Source organism: Carlito syrichta, unplaced genomic scaffold (assembly GCF_000164805.1).
Source record: "Carlito syrichta isolate Samal-C Ts95f unplaced genomic scaffold, Tarsius_syrichta-2.0.1 Scaffold126426, whole genome shotgun sequence".
Classification (NCBI taxonomy): Eukaryota; Metazoa; Chordata; class Mammalia; order Primates; family Tarsiidae; genus Carlito; species Carlito syrichta.
In genome coordinates this window covers 127,112-148,773 of record NW_007070522.1, presented here as the reverse complement: position 1 = coordinate 148,773, position 21,662 = coordinate 127,112, and the positions used below count along the sequence as shown (strand labels likewise).

Here is a 21,662-nt window from a genome sequence, read left to right as displayed (position 1 = left end):
CCAGTCACCACCCTACCTCCTGCCTCAGCAGGGACGATAAAAAACGACAGCAGCCGGGCTCGGTGGCTCAGCCTGTAATCGCCTTTGGGAGGCTGAGGTGAGTGGATTGCCTGAGCCCGCGGGTTCGAGACCCGCCTGGGCAGCGAGACCTCATCTCTACAATAAATCAAAAAATCAGCTGGGCGTGGTAGCGCATGCCTGTAATTCTGGCTACTTGGATGGCTGAGGCGGAAGGATCGCCGGAACCCAACAGGTCGAGGCTGCGGTGGCCGGGAGCGGCCACTGCACTCCAGTCTGGGCAACAGAGTGAGACTCCAACTCAAAAAAAAAAAAAGAAAAAAGTAATATGCTTGCTTTATTAAAGAATAATACCATATTTAAAGCTATCACATTTTAGCCATGAAATAAAGGATAAAAGCCTTATTTTATTTTATTTTTTTATTTTATTTTATTTTTTTGAGACTCCAACTCAAAAAAAAAAAAAGAAAAAAGAAACAAAATTAATTTTGGTATTCCAAATTCAGCACACTCTCAAAGAAGAAACTTGAATGAAAATAAACTCAACTCCTATTTGCCCAGCATCCCCAGAGAAAAAGGAAGAATTTCCATATAAATCAAACAAAAAAAAAAGATTAACAATATCCTGTTCAAATACAAACTAGACTTTGTCATCTATCTGCATATCTGGGAGACAGTGCATGTGCAAATTTTGGCAAATTCCATTCAGTACAAACTTCTGCCTAAGCATATTCAAAGCTCCTGCCTGCCACGTGTTTTGCAGTTTTCTTCCCTGTTATACTTACCACCTGGCCATCTCCTCAAAACCTGCAGAGGAACTGAGTTTTGACTTTATCGTAGAAGTAGAAGGAGTAACCTACAAAATGGTTATTAAGGTGAGACAAGTTAGCTAGTACAGTTTAGCCATAGGTAGGGTTGGGTCAAAAATCCCTTAGGTCAGACCTGCGGGTGAAGAGAGATGAGGGGAGGGAGCATGATCCGGTGGCAGGCCTAAGAGGCAAAGAACTGCACAGTAGTTAGATTGGAAAAAATAGTTTTAGAAAGTAAATTAGAGAAAGAGAGAGAGAGGAAATTCACCTCCCCCAAGGTAGGGGAGAGGACCAAAGCTAAGAAAATATGGCAGCCATAGCTCAAAGAACATATCGCCTGGCCAGTTCTTAACAAAACAATGGCAAATGGCTGTTTCAGATAGAATGCTTTTAAACCCTCCCTTTGATGGGGACAGGTCACTAAGGTGGTGGTCTTTTTCTTTTTCTTTTTTTTTTTTTTTTTTTTTGTGAGTCTCACTCTGTTGCGCAGGCTGGAATGCAGTGACTTTCCAGAATGCTTACTCCCACAGCAATCTCGACCTGCTGGACTCAGGCGATCCTTCTGCCTCAGCCTTCCAAGTAGCTGGAACTACAGGCACATGCCACCATGCCCAGCTAACTTTTCTTGATTTATTGTAGAGATGAGGTCTCACCAAGTTGTCCAGGCTGGTCTCGAACCCATGGGCTCAGGCAATCCTCTTTTTCATGGCATCACAAAGGGACAGGTGAGCACAGGTACTGATATCAGGTGGTAAATGGAAGGCAGATGGGTTAGTCACATGACCGCTACCATGTGGATGGGATCTGTGTCATAAAGGGCTGATTAGGTTAACTTGCTTACAAAACAAGCTGGGGAGGGGGTTGTAAAACAATTATCAATAGCTACCTCTGAAAAATTGGCCCTGTCCTTGGCTAGTGATTCAAGGGTAAGCTTAGGTAATGTTGAGACTATGACAGAAAATGGATGCTCATTGGGCATACTGACTCCATCTCATATCCTTTCAGGTAGAAAAGTTTCTTGTAGGAGGGTCTAAATTAAAATAGGGTAAGCATTTAGACATGGTTCTTATCAGTACACACCCTTTACCCAACCAACCAGGCACACCAAACCTGACCACTTTGTGAGCTGGAACGTGGGACTACCAGTATAGTAAATAACAGAAACAACAGAGAGTTACCCAAAAAACAAACGTGATGTTCTAAGAAAGCCCAAATCTAGTTAGGCAATAACTTTCATTATTTAGAAGGTCCTTTGATATTAGAAGGTTGAGAGATGGTCATTAAAATTCATGACCAGATATCTGCAGCCCACCATTCTTAGCTCATGATTTGTTTAATCATCACTGAACAGTTATATAAAACTTCTTGTCGAAGACAAGCATGTGCCCTTTCTCTTAAAGAGCCTACACTTTCCTTGAGCATATCTTTTTCTTTCTAATAAATTTTTTCTTAAACTATACTTTGGATTCACTCTGAAATTCTTTTCTGTGGTGAAATCAAGAACCCACAGAGCAACACACACACCACACCCAACCCAGCATCAAACATGACCAGCCACAGAAAGACGCTTAAATATTAGAAGACAGCACAAGCATATTTTCAAAGTGTGGGTGAAGAAGGACATCGTTCTCTAATCTGGAAATCACTGAAGACAAGAATGAAGAAAAAGGTGCACTAAAACAGAAATTTGTATTCTATTTCTCCACAACTGATTCCTGGTCTTAAAAGAGGCCATCAGGAGCCTCAAGAAGGCTGAACTGACTGCCCTGAGCTGCTCGATGGTGTATGTTGGACAGTCCTCTGCTATCAGGTAACCGGGTCTCAGAGGAAAAAAAGACAAATTCACAAGGTCACTCTCCCACTTGGGTTAGACCTACTCTCAACTATTACTTTGCTCTATCATGCCCTTTCATTTGCTCAAAATGTAATACAATACCCTAATATACATAAATGATAATAATCAGAATTCTGTTAAGATTTTTGCCATCTAGAACTGATTTTAAGAAATGTTGAGTACACAGGTTAGCCTTCCACAAAATCTCTTCTACTTCCATAGCAATGCTTTTAAAAATTCTAGAATTTAAGAAATATTTCATAAGTAGACATGAATATACTGAAAAATTAGTATATTGTGATGACCGGAGTAAACAGTAAATACTTGGTATGCTTGTTTCCCTTTTTCAACATTTGACTTTATCATTTAAAAACAGGTATTAGCAACCACAGTAGAGAGAAAATTACTCCTAGCAAAAATTACACTGAATGTAAGTAGCACTTGATCTTGAAAACTACAGGGTCTCCTAACTACCAGGAAAAAAACTACACATATAGATAGATATAGATATAGATATAGATATAGATATAGATAGATATAGATATAGATATAGATATATGAGGCCAAGGTGGGAGGAGTGCCTGAGCTCAGGGATTTGAGACCAGCCTGGGCAACTCAGCGAGACCTTGTGCCTACAATAAATCAGAAAAATTAGTCAGGCATGGTGTCACGTGCCTGTTTTTCCAGTTACTTAGGAGTCTGAGACAGAAGGATCTCCTGAGCCCAGCAGGCTGAGGCTGTGGGGGCTGTGAGTGTGCACTATGCTCCAGCCTGGGCAACAGAGTGAGACTCCTACTAAAGAAAAAAAGAGAAATGAACAAATCTGTTGTTTCTACGTTTGCTTTCAATTCTATAAAGAGCAAATGATTATCTTTCTGTCCTGACCCTTGGGGTGAAGGGAAGCTGCCCACAAGGCTCAAACATATTTTCCCCTAAACAATGAGCCTAAGATTACACAGACTCCTTGGTGGCATCCTAAAGTTTGATCTGCTGAAGGGCACCCCACTCCCACATACCTCATAATGACCTACTACCCAGGGATCAGTAGCCAAGGGTCTCAGGACTTGCTCTGTAGATAGCCTTTCTCTTATAAAAACTAAGAAGTGTGTTTGAGATGTTTTTAAACTCTTTATAAAAACTCTTTATACTCTGATGGACCTAAAGCCCCACCTAGACCCAGAACACAAACCAAAAAGCGGGCTCTACTGGTCCTGTGAAACTCCCTTCTAGACACTGACTCTGTGACATGAAAACAGTTTCAATAACCCCCAAGACATCATCTCCAACCAATCAACAGTCCCTAGCCCCCTGCCTGACAAATGCCTTTTAAAAACCCTAGTCTCTGAATTCTCGGGAAGGTAGATTTGAGAAATATCTCCCATTCTCCTCGCTCAGCTGCTTTGCAATATTAAACTCTTTCTACACTGTAATAGTTGCATCAGTCTCAGTTTTTCTGGGCAGTGGGCATAAGAACCTGGTCAGGCTGTAACAATCTCAGCAATATCAGGAGAAAGGTAAATCTACCCTGTATCTTCAGAAAAAGAAGACACACTTCTGCATCATAAACCTGTCTTTGAAAGTGCTACTGCTATGTCCTATGAAAGTAACTTAACATAAAATCTGTAAATCTGATTAGTTGTCTCTCTTAATAATAAACTGCCCTGACGATAATATATAAAATTGACACTTGTGTTTTCTGAAAGGAATAAATACTTGTGAGCTTTATCTTTATTTCACTTCCTTTATTTCCCACATGCATGAAAGTCTAAATAAGTAAAAGTCTCGGTCCTCCCGGCTTTCTTATTTAAAAAGAAAAGAAAAAAAAGCTCTGTAGCAATTGGCTCATTTAAATTAACACAGAAAAGGAAAAAGTGGCAGTGTCAATTCATTTAAGATTAAAATTATGAAGGAAACTAGAATTTCCAAAATTGTACTTTTATTCTTCAGATTTTATCCTTATAATGTTACAGGTGCCATAGCTAGAACATTTCCAAAAGCAATACTTACTGTAGCTGCCAGGAGATTTTTCTTCATAAGTGAAATGAAGTTGTAATTCCTCCTCTGACATCTCACAGATGAACACTTTCAGCAAGCAGCAAATAATAAACAAAGCATTATGCGTCTGCCAGATGAAGATGTGGCTAGAAAGAAAAGACCAAAATCACACAAGAATCAATACTTAATCTTAAGCACAGTGTGTTTCTAGCCCATGCTTTCTAGGTGATGTGTCCATACTATTTGTAGTATTAGAACAATGTCCATGCTTCCAGTGGCCCATGATGTATGACACTGCATCGGCAATATCTACACATCCAACTTCAAATTCCATTCCATGAATTTTCCATAGTGAGTCTACGTAATCATACTCTGCACTGATGCCCGTGGCATAACTGTTCCTGTTCTTACCATAACAGTTGTACCACATAAAGGCAAAACAAAAAACAAACTAAAAAATCCAAAAAATATAGTAACATAAAGAGAAGATATGCAAATATGTAACCAAAATTCTAAATAAGGTTTCCTTAGCAGCAGAGTATAATACTTGTTATTTATATTAATGACCATGAACTCACAGGAAAAACTTTAACTTGATTCAGTATAATTTGTTTAGAAGCAGGAAAGTGAATAATCTTTTAATATGCTGCCATCCAAACATGGTTTTTAAAAACAGTGCATAAAAAGTCACCCTTCCACTGAATCTATTATGAAGGAAATAAAGACACAATAGATGTAGAATGAAAATTCTTAAACCAAGTCATTATTTAAACTAGATATGATCAGCAGTGAAACTGCCTTTTTAATAATAACTACATTATTATTAATTTTAGGATTAATTGCCTAAAGATTGTCAAAATACTGAAACAAAACAGATTCCAGAATTTATAATCTCACCCCAACAACTTAGACACTAACCTAAAACCTCTTTCTTTTACTCTTTTCCCTTAATAATGAAAATAATTCCCTCACAAAGTTCTTCCAAAGACCACAGTCCATTTACACCAATAAATGAACAATATTATTCATACTGTTAAATGTAAAGTGAACATGATTTAATCAGCAGGCTTACTTCTGACATTCTGCTGAAAGCTTTAGCTCTTTGGTTCTAGAAAGGAAGACCTTAATTAGTGCACCAAGATTTCCTGTTCGGGGGTTGTTTTCAACTGCAAAAGAAGAAAAGGTTTTAAAAAATTAAAATTAAGAGCCGAAATCAAAGTGAGATTATCATAACATTCATCAAAACAAATGACAAACTGAAATTGCTCACTGACCACCCTTATTGCCAATTTCATACCTAATTAGGGAAATAAGCAATGAGAGAAACTGTTGCTTTTGGTCTTAATTCTGAACATAAAAAATGATGTGCAAAATAAAATGACAGAAATTGTACAAGTAGCCATCTCATTTCACAATTCAAAATTGTAAAGATATCACAGTTAACAGAAATTTTCAATTTATATACACAAATCTTTCTCTTTAGAAAGGCAGACATTAAAAAAAACATGAAAATTGATCATTCATATCCCCAGCATATAGCCTATAATAAACTGTAAAACTTTGTTCAGATCACCACAAATCATTCTAATGAAAAATTTAAAAAGTATAAATAAAGCAATGTGGCTAGAGGGTATTTGATCAGAAACAGTTTTAAAGAGTTTGCTTAAAAATTATTTTTAAGTTTAAACAGTGGACATTTCAGCAAAGCCAGCCTAAAGACTGAGAAAATACTGTTTTGGGAATGAGAAGCTCTAGTTTCTAGACACAGGTCTACAATCAACTGGACACTGAACCCCGGACAAACCACTTCTCCAACCTCAATTTTCTCAGTCTTTAAAAGAAACAACAGCTAACAAACATGGAACAACAGTTACTAAGTGCTTTGCATGCACTGTCTCGTTTATTTCCCATGACAACCCTTCAGGATAAGCACTATTACTGCCATTTCACATGTCCACAAGGTAGGCTGTCACTTGCTCAAGAACTCAGTCAGGACTCTAAACTGCGAGGTTATACCAATCGTGATCTCCAAGAAATTGAACTTTCATCATGAAACAACAAAGCTCTACAAGCCTGCATAACAAGTCCCAGACACACAGAAGTTAAGAGCTCAACAGGACGGAGCAGTTGTTCGGTGGGAAGCTTTAGTCTGACTGATGAAGAGGCTCCGAAGGGCTACGTGCTGGGCCCAGGGTCAAGGATGTGTTAGTGCAAGTGCTTGGTCTTTTTCCTTTGCCAATGGCTTTCAAAAAGGTGAGACACTTGTTTCTCTGAGGCATATTTTTAACAATTTTGAAAACTGGAAATGCAAACACTCCAACACATTGGCCTGTGCTGCCAGAAGAGCTCATCCTTATGCAGATCTGAGAATTAGGCAAACCTGTGCACGTCTTGAAATGTGTCAAAGATCTGAAAGGACCGACTTGCCCAGAATGCTGTTTTAATTCAGCTCGGTACACTGTAATGAACACTGTGCCTGGGAATGAGCATGCCTGCCCTGTGTCTAATGGCTGCCATGGTCATACAGATTCTCCTGCCGGGCATGTGCCCTTGTCACGGCTTGGCAGTCAATCAAGTCAACTTTCAAGCTGTGATAAAATGTAGCACCTTGCTATTCCAAGCGGGTTCCTGGACTAGCAGCATCAGCACTACCTATTTGCTGCTGGAAGTTCAGAATTCCAGGTCCACCCTCCATTTACAGAAGTTGATGGTGCCTCTCAATGTTTAATGTGCATTTAAATCACAAGGTAGGCTTACTGACAAGCAGATTCTGACTCCACATGTGTGAAGTGTGAACTGATAATCTGCATCTTTCACAGTCTCCCAGCTGGTTGCCCATCGCTGCTGAGAGAACCCCACTGTGAGTAGAAAGGCACATTTGTTTCAAGTTGGGGAGTTTTTGTCAAGCTTTCATAATCAAGAATAGATATGTAGCATCTAAACCAAGCAGATGTAGACCAAATAAAACCCTCACAGGCTCTACAAATTAGGTTGGAGACTGCATCAACTTCCCGTCAAACTAAAATAAGAGCAGATTCAACAAGCACCCAGCAGATCCACACAAGTCACAGAGGAAATAAGCACACCCTCTCTGGGAGCAGACATGGCGCCTTTGCAGGTTAATCCCCATCCCATCACCTGCTTCATTTTTCTGAAGAGCCACCAATATACAAACAAAACAGAGTTTGTTTAAACTCTGGCTCCTCACTGACAGAGATTCATGAGATCAGAGACATGGGTCAGTCTTTTTTGTGGTCACACCCACAAGTACAGAATAGAGCTTGTAATACAGTGGGTGCACAGTAAACACTTGCCAGGTTAATGAAGGAAAGAAGGAGAAAACAGCAGTAACCAGAGAATAAGAAAAGGGTTTTGCTGAAACGTCATGGAAGAGATAAATCGAACTTGTGAAAAGAATTTCAGAACACAACATAATCAGTAAAAGATGGGAAAATCAACAATCTACTTTTTAAAAGAGCAGAAAACCATTGGGGAAAATGAGTGCAATGCAAAGAAAGCAGCCAGACATGAGAAAATCCAGGAAAGACTAGAAATGATTAAAACTGATAATGGCAGTAATAGCCACAACACATACTAGGACATTAAAAGAGGAGAACTGACAATGTAGAAAACATTGACTCAAAGATCCAAAGGGGGAAATACCAGAAAAGAACAGAGACAAAGAAGAAGACACAGAAGGCCAAGAACCAAGATCCAGCTGAACAGGGGACCCAGAACTGGAGAAGAAATTAAAACACAAATAAAATCAAAGCCATAACTAAAAAAAAACAAAAAACAAAAAAAACTTCTGAACTGAAAAAGGCCTTAGTACATAAATCAAAACACCTCATTAAATTACAGGCAAAAGCATGAAGAAAAAAAAACATAATGACAAATACTTAACTATAAGGGCTATAGGGAAAAGTCTCATGAGCATAGAAGCATATATGTATATTTTAAGATGGTCACAGACTTCCTCGGAGTAATACTAGATGCTGGAAAATGGTTGACTATCCACAGAGTTTGGAGAGAAAAATGACAGTTAAAAAAAAAAACACCTATGCATAGAGAAGTTGTCCGTCACACTTGACTGACTCCTACACTGTGCATAAACAGAAAAGGAATCCAAAGTTCCCAACAAAAAACAACAGTGAGCTTAAACAATGTGATCACATTTTACAAGCTGCCTGGTCTAAGTTAATTCCGCCAAATCGGAGGTCCTGGTAAGTCTGGTACTAGGACTTTCCACTGATATCCCCGAAGGACCATGCCTTAGCAGTAAGAACAGCATCTCATGACTAAGGGCTATACCCTAGCACTAAAAAAATTCATAAAAACTAACAGGAGACCCAGAAGAGCAAGAGAGAGAGAAAGGGGCAGAAAAAAATATATGGAATAGGTGTGGGGAAACAAAGCTTCCCTGTATTTTTCTCAGTGTCCCTATAAAAAAGTCCTAGCCTACTAACTCAGAGAAGCATCTATGCTATAAAGTGAGAGCTTTCTGCTTTCACTTCTCCTAGAAACATTTCAGATGCCATAAGGAAAGAACAGTAGCCATCTGTTCAAAACTCCTATTATCTCACCAGAAGTCAAGCAGTTACATCTCAGGATAAGCTTCTAGCTGACTACAAAGTACAAAGCCGTCCATGGCAGCTACTTGGGAGGCTAAAGCAGGAGGATCACTTGAGTCTAGGAGCTCAAAGCCAGCATGGGCAATACAGCGAGATACCATCTCAAAAAAAAATAACAGCAAGTAACAATGGCCACAAACCTCTCAAATTGATGAAAAACATTAATCTACAAATCCAAGAATATCAACTAACATCAAATAGAATTTAAACTAGTAATTTCTTTGGGAGGCTGAGGCAGGAGAGTCACAAGAGATCAGGAGTTTAAGACCACCTGGGAAACACAGCGAGACCCAATCTCTACAGAAAATACAGAAATTAGGCTGGGCGTTGTGGCGCATGCCTGTAGTCCTAGCTACTCAGGAGGCCGAGGCAAGAAGACTGCTTGAGCCAGGGAAGTCAAGGCGTCAGTGAGCTGTGATCGTGCCACTGCACTCCAGCTTGAGTGACAAAGTGAGACCCTGTCTCAAATAAATAAATAAAAATTTTAAAGGCAGAGAAAATTCTGAAAAGAGCACGAGAAAAAATTACTCATCATTTACAGAGGAATGATTAACATTAGACTCCTTATCTGAACAAAAAAAGGAGACTGGAAGACAGTAGAATAATATGTTCAGAGTACTGAAAGAAAATCATGTTAACCAAGAATTCTATATCCAGAAACACTATCCTTCAAAACTGAAGGCAACAGGGGGTTAAAAAAATTCACAGTCACGAAATTTGACAAATGCTACCTCAGCCAGACGCTCAAGATCAGCATCATCAGTGACAGGTCCTATTAAGAGCATGAGACTTAGTATGCTGAGAACAGCACTTCACCTCCACAGTCTTCCTCCCACAAACCCACAACCCCAGTCCAACCATGAGAAAAGCATCAGACACACTCAAACTGGGAGACGTTCTGGAAAACTTCTTATTCTAAAACGAATCGAAATGTAGAAAAATCTGAGAAACCATTTTAGATCAGAGGAGGCTAAGGAGACATGTTGATTAAAAGTACATGTAAGTCAATGTACATAGAATACTCTGAAAAAAAAATTTTCACCAAAGATTAGGAGTGATTACCTCTGTGTAATATGAGATTATTTTTATTTTAGCCATACCACCATAATGTTGGAATCTTTGGCAATAAATGCATACCTTTTTTAGCTGTTCCCAAAAGTATTTCTAAATACATCATAACATACTCCCAATATAATGTCAAATGAAAAACATAAATTAAAATAATTGTGTGTGTGCATGCGTGTATGTCTGGTGGATAATATATATGTAAATGTATATCCATAGAAGGTAGATAATATTTATGTAAATGTATATCCATAAAAGACAATATAGAAAATATTAACAATAGCTACGTCAGAGTTATAGAATTATAAGCAATTACTGCCTTTTTACATTTTAGTATGGTTTTTTCCCATATATATAATCAATAAACATTATTTCCCATTTTTAAAATATAAATTTTTCACACTTTTTAGTTTTTTGTTTTATTACATTTTTCTATTTTTCCTTTTTTAAATTTTCTTATTTTCATATTTTTTAAAATTTTTTAAAATTTTATAAAAGTCCAAGGTCACCTTAAAAATTATCACAATTGTACTGATATCATTATTACATAAAACTCTTTAATTTTCAGCATTAAACTGCCAATGGCTTTTGAAAGCCAGCCCTATTTAGCACAAAATTATCTAAGCTATGGCTCTAACTCAAGGCAACTACTACAAAGCTTCTATCATTATCAACATAATATTTTTGTTTGTTTGTTTTGTTTTGTTTTTGAGTTGGAGTCTCACTCTGTTGCCCAGGTTGGAATATAGTGGCATGCTCACAATCACCACAGCCTTGACCTACTGGCCTCAGGTGATCCTTCAGCCTTAGCCTTCCAAGTAGGTGGAACTACAGGCACGTGCCACCAAGCCCAGCTAATTTTTTTATTTATTGTAGAGATGAGGTCTCACCAAGTTGCCCTGGCTGGTCTCAAACCTGTGGGCTCAGGTAATTCTCTCACCTTGGCCTCCCAAAGTGCTGGGATTATAAGCATGAGCCATCGCGCCCCAGCATAATATGTTTTTAAAAGCAAAATTATTTAACTAAAAATTGTGTTTGGCAAAGTAACTCACATATAGTTATCCATATAGCTTAAATGGAGCTTATTTATACAGCTTGATTAGAAAGAGGATATTATTATCACTTATTAAGCTCCTATACACTGGGAATTTTACAGACACATTACCTCTAATTTTCAAAGCAAGAATGCATTGTAAGTATGATTATCTGCATTTTCAAAATTATGTACATTCCCTTCCAGTTGCAACCAACTTGAAAGTGAAGTATTTGTAAAATGAGGCCTGAAAAAGGTAACTTTTATTAATATAAATGATGAATAATAACTAGATGCTACATGTCATAGTAGATATTTCATGTTAACTAAATTTTTCTTTCATGAATACTATAAAATAGTTGCTCTTATCCTCAATTTAGGTGAGGAAATTAAGGCTCAGCTAATAAGTGGAAGAGCTAAAATAAAATCATAAAATGATTCCAGATCCCATCTCTTTACCATAACATAAAGTTGTTATAAAAAAACTTCCTAATATATTTTAGGATATAAATATAACTATACTTGGTGATAATGATTCTAGCATATAAAGCCAAGACAGTTGGCAAGTCATATGGTCCTGTATCAGATATATATCCATGCAGATATACATGCAACTACAAAACTAACAATATTTTTATTTTTTTCAGTCCTTCAAAGTCCACAAAAGGAACAAGCTGAGAGTCCACAGCTTAGCAGAATTCATTATCACTACTGCAAACATAGCCAAGTATATATCTTATTGCTATTAACTAAATGATACCTTCTAATAGCATCAGTGAGCACCAGGAATAGAAATTTTTAGTGCTACTGTTATCATCATAACCAAGAAAAATCCATTACTTCATTCATTCAATTCATATTATACTATCAAAATTCATAACAGCAAACCTTTAAAAATGTCCCCACACAAACACACACACACACACACACACACACACACACACACACACACACACACACACTTTCCCCCTTACCTAAAGACCTGCAGACTGAAATGGTTGCTTCCTCCAAGAGTTTCAACTCAGTACTGAAGAGACAGAAGAAGAAAGGTAATTAATAACTATAACACTGTACTAAATATGTGCAAACTAGCTTAAAAAGATATATATAAGTAAGAAAAATAATTTGGAAGAAAATATGGTATTCAGTAATGAACAATAGAATCAGCAAAATAAAGTTCCAATTTACACATATGAGATTCCTAAAAGATAAGAGTTGGGACCCCCCCGCCCTACAGGGACTAGGGTGGGGAGGAGACTTTAAAAACTTGGAGAAAAACACTCTGTAGTAGAAAGCAGGGGACCCAACCCTAAAAGGTGTACCAATCATGAGACCATAGTTATTTTTTTAATACCATCATTTTTAGAAGACATATGCAGTGTCACAATGTCTGTGATACTTTCAAATAGTTCAACAAAGAAAACAAAAGAAATAGGACAAAAAAAGAAACTATATATATATGTGGATATAAATACAGTCATATATATATAAATCCATTATATATAAATATATATATATAAACTTCAGTGGGTTGTAAATATATAAACACATACATACAAACATGAAGAGACAGACAGATACAGCACAGAGACAAGAGGTAGAGACCAAGAGAGACAAAAATAAAATTCTCAGAAGAAAACATCCTTCAAGACACTGGACTTGACAATGATTTCTTGGATATGACACCAAAAGTTAAGGCATCAAAAGAAAAAGCAGGCATACTGGACATCATCAAAATTAAAAACTTACCCAGAGAATGAAAAAATCTGATAAAGGATTGATATCCAGAATATGCCTTAAAAACTCCTAAAGCTCAACAACAAAAAAACAACCAAATTTTAAAATGGGCAAAGGGGCCGGGCATGCTGGCTTGAGCCTATAATTCCAGCACTTTGGGAGGTCGAGGTGAGTGGACTGCCTGAGCCCATGGGTTCAAGAACAGCTTGGGCTACTTGGCAAGACCTCATCTCTATAATAAATCAAAAAACTAGCCAAGCATGGTAGTGCGTGCCTATAGTTCGGCTACTTGAAAGGCTGAGGTAGAAGGATCACCTGAGCCCAGCAGGTCTACGCTGGGGTGGTCGTGAAAGTGCCACTGCACTACAGTCTGGGCAACTGAGTGAGACTCCAACTCAAAAAAAAAAAAAAAAAAGGCAAAGGACTTGACAACCATTTCTCCAAAGATAGACAAATGGTCAACAAGCACATGAAAAGATTCTCAGCATCAGTAGTCACTAGGGAAATGCAAAATTAAAACCACAATGAGTTACCCATTGAGATGGCATCATAAAACAAAACAAAACAGAAAATAACAAGTGTTGGTGAGAAAGTGGAGAAACTAAGACCCTGATACATTGTTGCTGGGCTTCTAACGTGGTGGAGTTACAGTGGAAAAAACACAGTAGTTTCTCACAAAATTAAACACAAAATCACCGTATCATCCAGCAATTCCATGTCTGAGTATATTCCCCCCAAAATTGAAAAGCAAGGTCTTGAAGAGATATTTGCACACTCATTTTCATAGCAGCCGTACTGATAATAGCCAAAAGGTGGAAGTAACTCAAGAGTTTACAAACAGGTAAACAAAATGTGGTACATACATAGAATATTATTTTGAATTTTTTTTAAAAGGAGGAAATGTTGACATCTACTACAACATGGATAAACGCTGAGGACATTATGCTAAATGAAATAAGCCAGTCATAAAAAGATAAATGAAATAAGTCAGTCATAAAAATATTGTGTAATTCCTCTTATATAAGTTCCTAGAGTACTCAAATTCATTGAGATAGAAACTAAGAACTAGACTGATGGGATTCTACCAAACTAAAAAGCATCTGTTCAGCAAAGGAAACAATTAACAGAGCAAAGAAACAACCTGTAAAATGGGAAAAAATATTTGCAAACTGTGTGTTTGACAAGCAAGAACATAGAAGAAACTCAAACAACTCCACAACAACAACAAAATCCACAAATAATACTATTTTTTAAATGGGCATGAGATCTAAAATACATTTCTCAAAAGAAGACATACAAATGGCCAACGGGTATATGAAAAACTTTTCAACATCACTAACCATCAGGAAATACAAATCAAAACCACAATGAGATATCACCTCATCCCAGAGAGAATGGCTACTACCAAAAAGACTATAAGGCTACAGTAATCAAAACAGCCTAGTATCGGTACAAGAACAGCCACATAGACCAATGGAACAGAACAGAGATTCCAGAAGCAAAATCTCAGTTTCTCGACAAACTCATTTTTGACAAAGCCCCTAACAACAACCACTGGGGAGAGGAGAACCTATTCAGTAAATGGTGCTGGGAAAACTGGCTGACCACATGCAGAAGATTGAAACAGGACCCCTACCTATCACCATACACAAAAATCAATTCTAAATGCATCAAAGGCCTAAACATAAGACCTCAAACTATAAGAACCTTAGAAAATGCAGGCGACACCCTTACAGAAATTGGAACAGGCAACCAATTCCTGATCAAAACCCCAAGTGCCCATGCCATAAGAGATAAGATAGACAAGCGGGACCTCATCAAAGTGACAAGCCTCTGCAAAGCCAAAAAAACCATTGAGAGAGTGAGGAGACAGCTCACAGACTGGGAAAAAATATTTGCCAACTGTATATATGACAAAGATCTAACATCTAGGATCCACAAGGAACTCAAACGTTCCAAAAGGAAAAGAACAAACAGCCCCATTAAGAAGTGGGCAAAAGACATGAATAGACAATTCTCAAAAGAAGATATACGGACAGCCAACAGACACGAAAAAGTGCTCACTCTCACTAATCATCAGAAACATGCAAATCAAAACCACAATGAGATTCCACGGAACCCAAGTAAGAATGGCCATCATTAATAAAACAAACAACAGATGCTGGTGAGGATATGGAGAAAAAGGAATGCTTTTATACAGCTGGTGGTAATACAAACTAGTGCAACCTCTTTGGAAAACAATATGGTGACTTCTGGAAGAAAATTGAAATTGACCTTCCATATGACCCAGTAATCTCCCTATAGGGAATATACCCAGAGGAACTCAAATCATTCTACAAAAAAGATACCTGCACACGTATGTTTACTGCAGCACTACTCACAATAGCAAAAACATGAAACCAACCATGCTGTTCATCGAAACTGGACTAAATTTTTAAAATGTGATACCTATACACAATGGAATATTATGTAGCCATATGGAAGGACAAACATGGACTTTGCAGAAACTTTGACGGATTTAGAGTCCATCATACTCAGTGACCAATCACAGAAACAGAAAATTGAGTACCGCATGTTCTCACTCAGAAGTGAACCTTGAACAATTACCATAATACTATAAGAAAGGGATTGGCAGTAAGTAGGAAACTGCCAGAGGAGGAGGGGTGGGATTGACAGTAGTGGGAAACTGCCAGGGGAGGGGGTGCACACCTCATCAACAAGGATGCCTGCATAACGAACATCTGTATACCTAACTCTGAATTGTACCTCACATCTTTAAAATTAAAAATTTTTTTAAAAAAGATAAAAAAGCAAGGCACAGTGGTACGTGCCCATAGTCCCAGCTACTCAGAGAAGTATCACTTGAGCCCAGGAGTTTGAAGCCAGCCTGGGCAACACAGCAAGACCCCAAATCCATAATAATAATTTTTTAAAAGATAAAAAATAACAAACGTTGCCGAGGCTGTAAAGAAAGGAGAACTCACATACTATCGGTAGGAATATAAACTAGTATAGCCATTGTGGACAACAATAGAGATTCCACAAAATAAATTAAAAACAGAACTGCCTAGAATGCAACAATTCCACTACTAGGTGTACAGGTTGAGTATCACTTATCTGAAATGCTTGAGACCACAAGTGTTTCAATTTCCATTCTGGGGGGATTTTGGAATATTTGCATTATACTTGAGTATTCCTAATTCAAAAATCCAAAATCCAAAATGCTCCAATTAACATCTCCTTTGAACATCATGTCAGCACTCAGTTAAGTTTTAGATTTTGGGCCAGATGCAGTGGTTCATACTTGTAATCCCAGCACTTTGGGAGGAGGAGGGAGAGGATTGCCTGAGCCCAGAAGTTAAAGACCAGCCTGGGCAACATGGCAATACCTTGTCTCTACAAAAAATTTTAAAAATTAGCCAGGCATGGTGGCACGCACCTGTAGTTCTGGCTACTTGGAAGGCTGAGGCGGAAGGATCGCCAGAGCCCAGCAGGGTGAGGCTGCGGTAGCCGGGAGCTTGCCACTGCACTCCAGTCTGGGCAACAGAATGAGACTCCAACTCAAAAAAAATAAAATAAAAGTTTTTGATTTTGTAACATTTCAGAGTTTGGATTTTCAGGTTAGGGATAATCAACTGGTATATACTGGGGATGCCAAAAAAATGTACACACATTTTAAGAGATGTCAGGAGGCCGGGCTCGGTAGCTTAGCCTGTAATCCCAGCACTTTGGGAGGCCAAGGTGAGTGGATTGCCTGAGCCCGAGGGTTCGAGACCTGCCTGGGCAACCTGGCAAGACCTCATCTCTACAATAAATAAAAAAATTAGCTAGGCATGGTAGCACGCGCCTGTAGTTCCAGCTACTTGGAAGGTTGAGGTGGAAGGATGGCCAGAGCCCAGTAGGTCAAGGCTGCAGTGGCCGGGAGTGGCCGCTGCACTCCAGTCTGGGTGACAGAGTGAGACTCCAACTCAAAAAAAAAAAACAAGAGATATCAGGAGATATTCACTGTAATCAGAAGTATCTGGTTGCTAATGGTAACCACTTTGAGCACCTCTTGTAATTGCAGAAGTCAAACGTGACTTGTGTTCATCTTTTGCTAACGGTATATGCTGAGTATTAAAATTTTTTTTTTTTTTTAGTTGGAGTCTCTGTCGCCCAGACTGGAGTGCAGTGGCCGCTCCCGGCCACCGCAGCCTCGACCTGCTGGGCTCCAGCGATCCTTCCGCCTCAGCCTTCCAAGTAGCTGGAATTACAGGCATGCACTACCACGCCCGGCTGATTTTTTGATTTATTGTAGAGATGAGGTCTCGCTGCCCAGGCGGGTCTCAAACCCGTGGGCTCAGGCAATCCACTCACCTCAGCCTCCCAAAGGCGTGGGATTACAGGCTGAGCCACCGAGCCCGGCTTATTAAAATTTTAATACGGTTTTTTCCTTTCTTAAAATGTATATTTTTTTTACACCCTCTGTATAAAGGAAATGAAATCAGTATGTTGAAGACATACCTGCACTCCCATGTTTATGGCAGCACTATTCACAATAGCCAAGATATGGAATCAACCTAAGTACCCATCAAAAGATGAATGAAATTTTTTTTTTTTTTTTAAATTGGATGGAGTCTCACTTCGTCGCCCAGGCTGTAGCGCAGTGGCACGCTCACAGCTATCACAGCCTCGACCCGCTGGGCTTCGGTGATCCTTCCGCCTCAGCCTTCCAAGTAGCTGGAACTACAGGTACACACTACCACGCCCAGCTAATTTTTTGATTTATTGTAGAGATGAAGTCTCGCCAAGTTGCCCAGGCTGTTCTTGAACCGGTGGGCTCAGGTAATTGGCCTCGCAAAGTGCTGGGATGACAGGCTTGAGCCACCGTGCCTGGTCTGATGAAATTTTTTAATGTAGTATATTATATAAAAGAAATACTATTCAGCCATAAAGGCATGACATTCCGTCATTTGCTACATGAATGAACCTAGAGAATACTATGCTAAGTGACACAGACTAAGTACAGAAGGACAACCACCACATGACCTTACTTGTGCGTGTTCTTTCGTAGAAGTAGAGAGCAGTGGTTATGAGTTGCTGGGGAAGGCAATGGGGGACGTGGGTAGAAGGTGGTCAACAGGTACAAAGTCAGTTAGACAGGAGGAATAGCTTCTAGTGTTCTGTTGCACAGCGGGTGACTAACTAATGTACTGGTTAGTTCACAAAGCAACAAGAGAAGAATCTGAATGTTCTTACCACTAAGAAATGATAAGTGTCTAAAGGGATGGATATGCTTGAAAGGTGGTACCTATAGAAACCTAGAAGAAACTTGGCTTATTCTTAGTTTAGTCTTTTTGCCTCAGCATAACCATTAGAAAGCCTTCAGACATTCGACTGCAGGACAAGCAACAGACTATCCCATCCCCCCTCAATCTCCATCAGATGTAAGACCAGAACAACTCAAACTTTCAATTCATGGTTTAGCATAATAATCTCTAGTAAACTTTTAGGTTCCTTGTCAAGGCTGAAGACCAAAGATTACCCTTTGGCTGGCCAAAGTCATAGAAGTGATAATGTGACCACCTTTGGTGAAGGAGTTTGTGAATTGCAAATGTCTAACAAGTCTCTTGCAGGAAAAACCCCTCCAGGCCCAAACTCCCCAAGTTAACCTAATCAGCCCTTTGTGACCTAAGTGACACAGATAAACCCCACCATGGCAGCAATCATGTGACTGACCCACCCATCTGCCTGCTGTCCATCACTTGATGTCAGTACCTGTGCTTGCCTGTCCCTTTGTGATGATGTGGAGCAGACCACCACCCAATAGCCTTAATGAGCTTTCCCCATCAAGGAGAAGGGTTAAAAGGACTCAATCACAAGCAACCAGCCGCCACTGCCTTGCTAGACTCTGGTGTGGCCATGTGCTCTTTGAGCTATGGCTGTTGCCACACTTCCTGGCTTTGGCCCCCTCCCCCATCTTGAGGAGGCGAATGTCTCTCCCTTCTCCTTCTCTCTCTAATTTACTTTTAAACAAGCTTTTCTTTCGTTACCTCTTTGTATGTTGCAATTCTATGCATTACTCGGATCTCTGGGTTGCCAGTGCACACTGTGCTTCTCCACCCATCCCCTTGCCTCTCTGTCCATCCCTCCACCCTCACCCTATCCGTACCCTAACGATGCTAATTACCCTGATTTAATTGTTACTCAATGTATACATGTGCCAAAACATCACACTGTTACCTTATAAATATGTAAAATTATTATGACAAAAACAAAATAAAACCTTTAAAAATGATAGCTATTACAGGTTCCAAAATGTTTTTGCCTAATTAATAAGTTAAAATAATGCCTTATATTTGTATAAACTTATGTTTCCATTTGACAGAAGTTAGAACCTGTCTCCCAGCAACTAAAGATGGTATCATGCCAATGAAATGTCATAAGATACACAAAGCTAAGACCTACTAACTGCGTAAGTAAATATGCCATTACCTCAAGAATCTCAAATTATATGCATATTTTAAAGATAAATAAAATCTCTTCAAAGTTAAATCCATAAGTTTCATCTAAGATTGACATTTTTTGATGATAACCAACAACAGATCCTACAGTAGCTCATGGATCTCCGGTGCTTATCACTACATTAGATATTTTGTGTCCACTAGACTTACACTGGCTCTCTGCTGTCTGTCTCTCCAACCTCTCTCCAATCTTCCCACTCCCTTTTCAGAGGTGAGTAAAGCCAGACAAGTGTGTGCCATATGACCTCACCCCTGGCCACAGCTGACTGGGTCAAGGGTAGACAGTCCTGGGAAATTTGGAATTGAGATGGAGAGATAGGCTTTCCATTTGGTTGGAGCTTGGCTGCAAAGTTTAGGGCTATGAAGCCATCCCCTACCCACTGAGAAGCAGAGAAAGCCAGCTAGTAAGAAAGATGATTAAAGGGCTTTGCAGAAAGAAGCAGACATAGGCTGGGCATGGTGGCTCATGCCATGGTGACTCATGCCTGTAATCCCAGAATTTTGGGAGGTGGAGACAAGAGGATTGCCTGAACCCAGGGGTTCGAGACTGGCCTGGGCAACTTGGCGAGACCATGTCTCTACAATAAAATTTTTAAAATTAGCCAGATATGACGGCAGGTGCCTATAAGTCCAGCTATTTGGAAGGCTGAGGCGGAAGGATCGCCTGAGTCCAGCAGGTCGAGGCTATGGTGGCTATGATTGTGCCACTGTACTTCAGCCTGGATGACAGGGAGTCAGGGAGTGAGGGAAGAAGGAAGCCAGGAAGGGAGGAAAGGAGGGAAAGAAGGAGAAGCAAGCAGGCATAACCAGGAAGGCCCCTCGGGATTGCTGCCAGTCACCCAGTTCTTGGACCAGTTCTTCCAGAAGCCCAGCCCTGTTCCTCACCTTGGATTTCATGAGACAGTCCTGTCTCCACCATGGAGTTCCCTGTTGCTAAGTCAAATTGATTTTTTTAATAACCAAAAGACTTCTAATGAATAAATCACTGTGGTCAGATTTAATAATGCACATTAGGAGTTTGCAAGAAGTGGAAACTATGCGCTACCCAGTTTATTGGTCACTCAGGCAAAGAGTAAAAGAGGTTTAAGGTGCAAAGGACTCTAAGGAGCCTCAGGAAATGAATAACCAGACACTTGCATAGAATCTTTCTTACTGGTGCTTCCACTTTCTTCAGTCAACGGCACTTTCTCACTCTCTTTTTTTTTTAAAGCAGGATTTATTGACAGGACAGAAAAGCTCCCACAGTGGGAGGGGACCCGAGGGGGTTGCCCCAGCACTCTCCTTAAAATGGAGGGAGCAAAGAGTTTCAACTGCAGGCACGTGGCCATAACCATCTAAAGCTGCTCAATGAGTTCACTCAGCAAACACTGGCTGGGTATCTGGGCCGTGCCAGGCCCTGTGAGAGATACTGCCTCTGCCTCCAAGCCATACAGGAGGATGAAGAGGTGCCTCTTCAGCACAGGGAAACTGAGGATAAAGACCAGCCCTGCGCATGAGGTCACAGAGGGTGCACTCAACATCCCCTAGGAGGAATCAGGGAAAGCATCCTAGAGGAGGTAACAGCTCTGCCCTGAAGGGCCAAGGAAGTCGGCAGGCTGACAAAAGGGAGTTAACTCTGCAGAGGAATGGCAGGCACAGAGCACAGGGCGCGCTCTGGGGAGTGGAGGTTACTCAACACGGGCCAAAGGACAGGGCTAGAGGCTAGAGTACAGAGCCAGTCCCTCAATTTCCTCTCCATAGAGGATGTAAGGCACACCCAAAACCAAAACCACAATAGGGCTCCCATTCACTTTCAATACAATATTAGCCCGAAAATGGGATTAACTCCCATGTCTATCAGCAAAGCTGATCTGGACATCCCTTCTTCCAGGAAGCCTTCTTTGATCACCCAAGCCCAGATGAGAGGCCTGTCCTCAGTCCTAAAAGCATTCCAACCATAAAACTAGACACATAGCCAGGCTCAGTGGCTCAGCCTGTAATCCCGCGCCTTGGGAGGCTGAGGTGAGTGGATTGTCTGAGCCTGCAGGTTCGAGACCC

General features: G+C 39.8%; 1 protein-coding gene across 1 annotated transcript in view; it reads right to left on the bottom strand.

The window, feature by feature from the left end:
- Positions 1 to 21,662, bottom strand: part of DYM (dymeclin) — a 374,432-nt gene that overhangs the window by 288,796 nt on the left and 63,974 nt on the right. Inside the window, exons 3-5 of the mRNA XM_008048608.1 lie at positions 12,360 to 12,412; positions 5,729 to 5,822; positions 4,669 to 4,802 (exon numbers count right to left, since the gene is read on the bottom strand). Of these exons, the coding sequence (XP_008046799.1) occupies positions 4,669 to 4,802; positions 5,729 to 5,822; positions 12,360 to 12,412 (281 nt within the window). The remainder of the gene's footprint in view (positions 1 to 4,668; positions 4,803 to 5,728; positions 5,823 to 12,359; positions 12,413 to 21,662) is intronic.